Raw genomic sequence first — 6,000 nt, 5'->3', positions numbered from 1 at the left:
ATTATCCGTCGCTAAGTTTTTTTAAAAAATTGAAATTTCTTTTTAAAATTTTCTAAAACTAAATCACCCAAACCATATATATATAACAAAAAAATACAAAACTGACATGCCGACTGACCTAAGTTAACATAAGCTCCCATGTGGTTTCTAGTACCAGCAAACTGATTCTGTTTAGTACATAAATTAACCCAAAGAAAGATAAATATATATTAAAATTTCAGTCAGTCACGCTAGGTATTTTCCAAACTGAGAAGCCACCCAGATTTTTCCTTTCACGCTGGAAAATCGCAACATCAATTCATCAATTCAGTTTGTATAAATTCAAAACTTTAATGTAAGCACCGATAGGTTACTAAGTCAAGAATAAAAAAACCTGTGCACTACTATAACCAAAATAAATGACAATCTTATGAGTTAATCAGAACATGCTGACCAACAATTATAACAAAAATTTAATCAACTAGAAACAACTATTAATTCAAATTTTCTGGGTCGTGAACCCAATTCAAAGAGGACACGTAGATAGGAATTTATAAACCCATGTGAAACCAATAACTTTGTATTCCCCTATTGCGAGGGTCAATTCAAACAGATCAAAAGTTTCGAGTTTGTATGCATGTTGTGCTTTCATGAGCACCTCCATACTAATAACCTGCAGTGTTTGTCAGTATCGGTGTGTATCGTATCGCCAGAAAATCGATATGTTGCTGACCTGGGTTATTTTTTAATAAATGTAAAATATAGCTTATTTTTTAAAAATATTATTTTAATGACTTTAACATGTGTCACGTTCCGATTGACACGTAATATTTTTAATTACTTTTTAACCTATTCAAAACAATTGTACTTGAGAACTGGTATTCAGCATATTTACCTGAATCGTTGGCCAAACGATACAGGTACGATTCCGATGCTGACAACATTGTAAGAAGGATACATCAGTGCTACCGGGGTCGTGCAAAATCATCAAATGACATGACCATGAATGATTAAAAAAATCAGATACATCATTAAAACCAAGTTATAAGCTTACAAAGGGATAGCAGAAAACTGCAAAACAAACTTAAATAAAGAAAAGTGAAAATTCCACCATTTAAATGTTCATCAAAAGTAAATTCTCTTCAGATGATCACCTTAAATTTGTGCAGAAGAAAAATAAATCACTAGTAATGGCTCCACACCATAAAACAAAAGAAATCAAGATTGCACAATAAAAAAAATACAGGCCTGAATCCAAAATGAAAAAAATTTAATTACAAAATACTCGTAAACAGAAAGTTCAGAAAACAAGGATAGCTGCAAGGATTATCCTCTTGCAAATACTGTAACCCATCCTTGCTCAAATCCAACCACAAATTCTTCTGGTAAACATCACCCAATCCCATTTACATACGATGGCTCTCCATTAGACATTTCAGGCCAAAGAACACACTTAACAGGGATCCCAAAAGAAAGAACGTTTCACAACATGAAAGCATCTACAGTTCTTAACCATGTGTATTAACAGCTTCCCAGAGCAAATTCCTTGGAGCCAGATTTGTGACGTCTCTAGCCTCCAGTGCTGCTGTCCTGAGAGTCCTGAGTGTTAACAAATTAGCCTCGAAAAACGATACACTTGTATAAGGAAGCCCATGCTTCTTGCACAGAGACCTTACAAGAGGAGCAATTTTCCTCAAATGGCAACGAGGGAGCCGAGGAAATAGATGGTGCTCCACCTGAAACTGCAAACCTCCATGAAACCAATCCATCCAAGGGGAGCACTTTATATCAAGAGTCCCCTTTGTCTGGGCCTCGAACCAGTTATTCCCACTAGGCTTACCCACATACACCATTGAAGAGAAATGGTTCAAACAGAACTGCACATGCTGGATCCCAGTCACAACAAAGCTACAAACAACGAAAATGACCCTCTCCTTCCAGTTGGGCAAGCATGAAACCAAAAATGAATACCAGATCCAGAACACCACGATGCCCAAAAGCTCCTGCCCCTTGTTGGGCACCCTCTTCTTGGAAAGCAACAACAATACAGACTGTGCAAAGAGATTGACCCTAGCAAAACACATCACAGGGTAAAATGTCCAATGCTGGTAGCTCACAAGGAACCTTGCAAGGCCATCAAAGGTCATCTTCCTTTCATAGAAATATGAAGTGAGGGATTGGAATAACCTTGAGGAGACAGCAAACAGGGGCATGTGTTGCAGGTCAGGGTCAAAATCCAAGCTGTTACAAGCAATGTGGTGTGCATTGTGGTTTCTCTTCCACCACTCGATGCTGATCCCGGTCATGCAATTCCCAGTTAGGACCTGAACAAACCTGTTCAAGGCCCTGTTCTTGATGAGCCTGTGGTGCCCAGAGTCATGCCCAATCCACCCACTCTGGATCCACACAAAACCCATGAGACACCCAGAAGCCATGTGCACCCAAGAGCTCTGGAACCCCAACACACCATAGAAACACAGGAACAGCATGGAGAACATGACCAAGGCAGAGAGATACACAAAGAGGCCATTCCTCTCAAAGGACCCAGATCTGACCAACTCATTGGCAAGCCTCCTGAAATCCTGTGAAACCTCAGAGGTCTTGTAATCCTCAAGGTACCCAATGAAGAACCTGTCAAGGAGCTTCCATGCAGAGCCAGGGTGGTAGGCAACGAAGGCATCTGTGACATCCTGCCCTGCTAGGTTCAGCAATGGGATATCACCACCAGGGTGGTCCTTGAGCCACCCTGTGACATCATAGACCTTCCCCTGGATTGAGATCCACAGGTTCTTCTCAGAGTTGTGAGTCTGAAGCTCCTGTTTGGTAATGTACCTCTTGCCCATGGGAGGAGCGGTCGCCATGAGAGAGGGGCACCTCTGAGGTTGTTACCCAACCCTGAGGGTGATTCAGGGACAGTTTTCCTCTTTTGGGGTGGTGGGTTGGGAGAGGAAGGAAAACTGTCCCTTTCTGTAGCTTGGGGAAGGAAAGAGAGCCTGGCTGTTTGTGGAGATCACAGAGGAGAGGGAGAAACAGCAAGGCTATTTTTATAAGATGTAAGAGAGAGAGAGAGAGGTAACGATACTATTCTATATGAACCAAGGGATATTTTGGGAGCCTAAATTGGGACCCCTGATTCTTCTCATATCTACAAGATTATTCTCCTTTTGTAGATGAGCCTTGATTGGCAGGGGTTTGCTGCCTGATTCAATGCAATTATGGCCAAGCCACTAGTAATCCTATCTTTTACTAATTTTGACATAGATTTGCATCAGACGGCTCATATTAGTACCCATGGAAACCTGTGATATTATGAAATCACTTTGTATATCTGACATGAAACCAATGTTGTCAATATAGCATCAGGCCTTCAATCGTTTTGAAAACGACTCGAGTCATATTGGCCGATCCAGATTTGAAGTTGAATCAAACTGAATCGGCCAACTTTTAACCAAAAAAATGGCAAAAACATTAAAATAATATTAAAAATATTTCATTAGTTTTAATGTTTTTTTAAAAATAAACCAAATCATCTTTGTACCATATCAATTTTTTGCAGATGCGATACAAATATCGGCCGATTCACACCGATACTGACAACATTGCATGAACATAACTTAGAATTAGGTTTAGTTAAGCTAACCAAACCTAAAACATGTTGTCAGTAAATGATTGAGTAATTAAAAAGCTTAGACCAATGGTTTCGACAAACAGAGTGGCTATTTGATTCTTGTAGCATCATTCAAAAGTCATTGGCTCAAGGAATAAATGGGTGTGAATAGTCATGTGACATATTAACTTCGTTTTTTTTTTTTTCGACAGAGAAAGCTGGGGTTGAGCAGACCTCTACCAGTTATACAACTATACCATAGGGATTCGAACTGGCAATGTCCCAACACAAGGTGACGTGCAGTGACTGCTCCTTCCACACAAGCGGAGCCCCCAGTCGGCAAAGTGTTATGCTGTCAGAAAGGCGACCATAGGTGTGGTAGGCTAAAAGCAGCACGATTAGGTTTTCGATTCTAAGTGTGGTTGCTCCAAATAAAAAATAAAAAAATCAACATGTTTCTTTTCAGCCATCATTCAATAATATAAGGAAAAGTTTTAAGTTAAGAGAACCAAATTTCTTGAGTCCAGCAACACTAATCAGAGAGAACCATGAATAATAACCTTAGTGTTTGCCTTCTATTGGCAAGGGTCTGACAAAGAAATGGTTCTACAAGAATGGTGGCCTAGTAAATTTGACCACAAAATAAGGCTATTGATGGGAACCCCAAAAAAATGCTATTTTGGTCCAGCTGTGCTTATTCATAGAGCACCATAGGAATGTCCAGGGAATCCACAGACATGCTGTGCACCATGGGCCACTATGGATCGGCCAAAAAGGAAGGAGATGGAACCCCATACTTAGGATTTATCTATTTTGGGATGGTTGTTGGACCATTGGTAACTTGAAACCATGGGTGAAAAATAAACTGTTCAGCCGGGACACCACGTGCAATGGTGACTAGGGGGTGGCAATCGGGTCGGGTTGGCGGGTCAGCATACCTCAACACGAACCCAACCTGTTTATTAAACGGGTCGGCTGTGGCAAACACGAACCTGACCCATTTATTAAACGGGTAACCCGACACAGCATGGTTAATCCGTTTAATAAACAGGTCGGGTCGGGTAAACGGGTTGGTGGGTCGGGTTTGGGTAAACGGGTTGGCAGGCGGGTTGGCGGGTCGAGTTCGAGTAAACGGGTTGGCAGGCGGGTTGGGTCAGGTAAACGGGTTGGCGGGCGGGTCGGGTCGGGTAAACTGGTTGGCAGGCAGGTTGGCGGGTTGGGTTCGTGCAAACGGGTTGACCCGTCCGTCTAACCCATTTATTAAACGGGTCATCCGGGTTGGTGGGTTGGCATACCCCTAACACGAACCCAACCCGTTTAATAAACGTGTTAGGCGGGTCAATCCATTTACGACATGAACCAATTTAAGCCAAACCCGAACCCGCCTAAGAAGCGGGTTGGCGGGTTGGGGTGGCAGGTCGTGTCAGATTTTGCCACCCCTAATGGTGACATATAAAACCAGTATTATCAAAATCGAATGGGCGGATTTCTATTGAATTAACCCAGTTCCTATTCTATATTACAGGGCAGATCCAGACCCAATTCAGCTTAAAAGGCCCGATCGGCCTATATATATATATATATATATATATATATATATATATATATATATATAGAGAGAGAGAGAGAGAGAGAGAGAGAGAGAGAGAGAGAGAGAGAAACCTGTATCATCACACACATGACGAAGTGTTGATGTTGATCATGCGCGATCAAACAACGACAATTTATCATTTTTGTGTTTTTACACTCACGAGATTTATCGGTGGTCTTGACTGCCTCTAAATCTCTGGGTGAAAATTTGACAATTAGCGGCAGTTAAAAACCATAATTGTCATTTTTATGAAAAAAATGTGCAGCATTACGTCTCGTGTTCGACCATGTTCGGAGAAAAACTCGGGCGAACATATGTCTCTCTCTCTCTCTCTCTCTCTCTCTCTCTCTCTCTCTCTCTATATATATATATATATATATATATATATATATATATATATAAAGAGAGAGAGTAACCCATATCATCAAGCACATAAAGTGTTTGATGACACGTCGGACAAAGCATCGCCCTTGATCATGTGCGATCAAATGGCAACAATTCATCGTTTTTTTTTTTTGCGCTCATGAGATTTACAGGTGGTCAAGGCGCCGTTAAATCTCTAGGCAAACATTTGACAATTAGCAGCAGTTCAAAACCACTGTATAATTGTCATTTTTACAAAAAAAAGAACATGTGGGATTAATTACGCCGCGCGTTCGACTGTGTTCAAAGGAAAACCCATTCGAACATACGGGTTTTTCTATATATAAGGATAGCATTTGCTACACTCGCGGATATAAAACCCCTTACTTGGAACTCAAGGTGAGAGGTTGTTTTGACCAAATGTATTCAGCGTACTCAAAATAGTAGGTATCAACCTTTT

General features: G+C 40.9%; 1 protein-coding gene across 1 annotated transcript; it reads right to left on the bottom strand.

Annotated features, from left to right (window-relative positions):
* Window positions 1-1,159: 1,159 nt before the first annotated feature.
* Window positions 1,160-2,979, bottom strand: LOC149814342 (delta(8)-fatty-acid desaturase-like). Its single transcript, XM_089988950.1, has one exon. The coding sequence runs from the start codon at window positions 2,838-2,840 to the stop codon at window positions 1,488-1,490; it is 1,353 nt and encodes a 450-aa protein (XP_089845076.1). The 5' UTR covers window positions 2,841-2,979; the 3' UTR covers window positions 1,160-1,487.
* Between the last annotated feature and the right edge of the window lie 3,021 nt (window positions 2,980-6,000).

The sequence above is a fragment of the Nuphar pumila genome, chromosome 15, assembly GCF_984573655.1.
Source record: "Nuphar pumila chromosome 15, dmNupPumi1.hap1.1, whole genome shotgun sequence".
Taxonomy (NCBI): Eukaryota; Viridiplantae; Streptophyta; class Magnoliopsida; order Nymphaeales; family Nymphaeaceae; genus Nuphar; species Nuphar pumila.
Note: the sequence above shows the minus strand (reverse complement) of the source record. Positions and strands in the feature narration are given on the sequence as shown.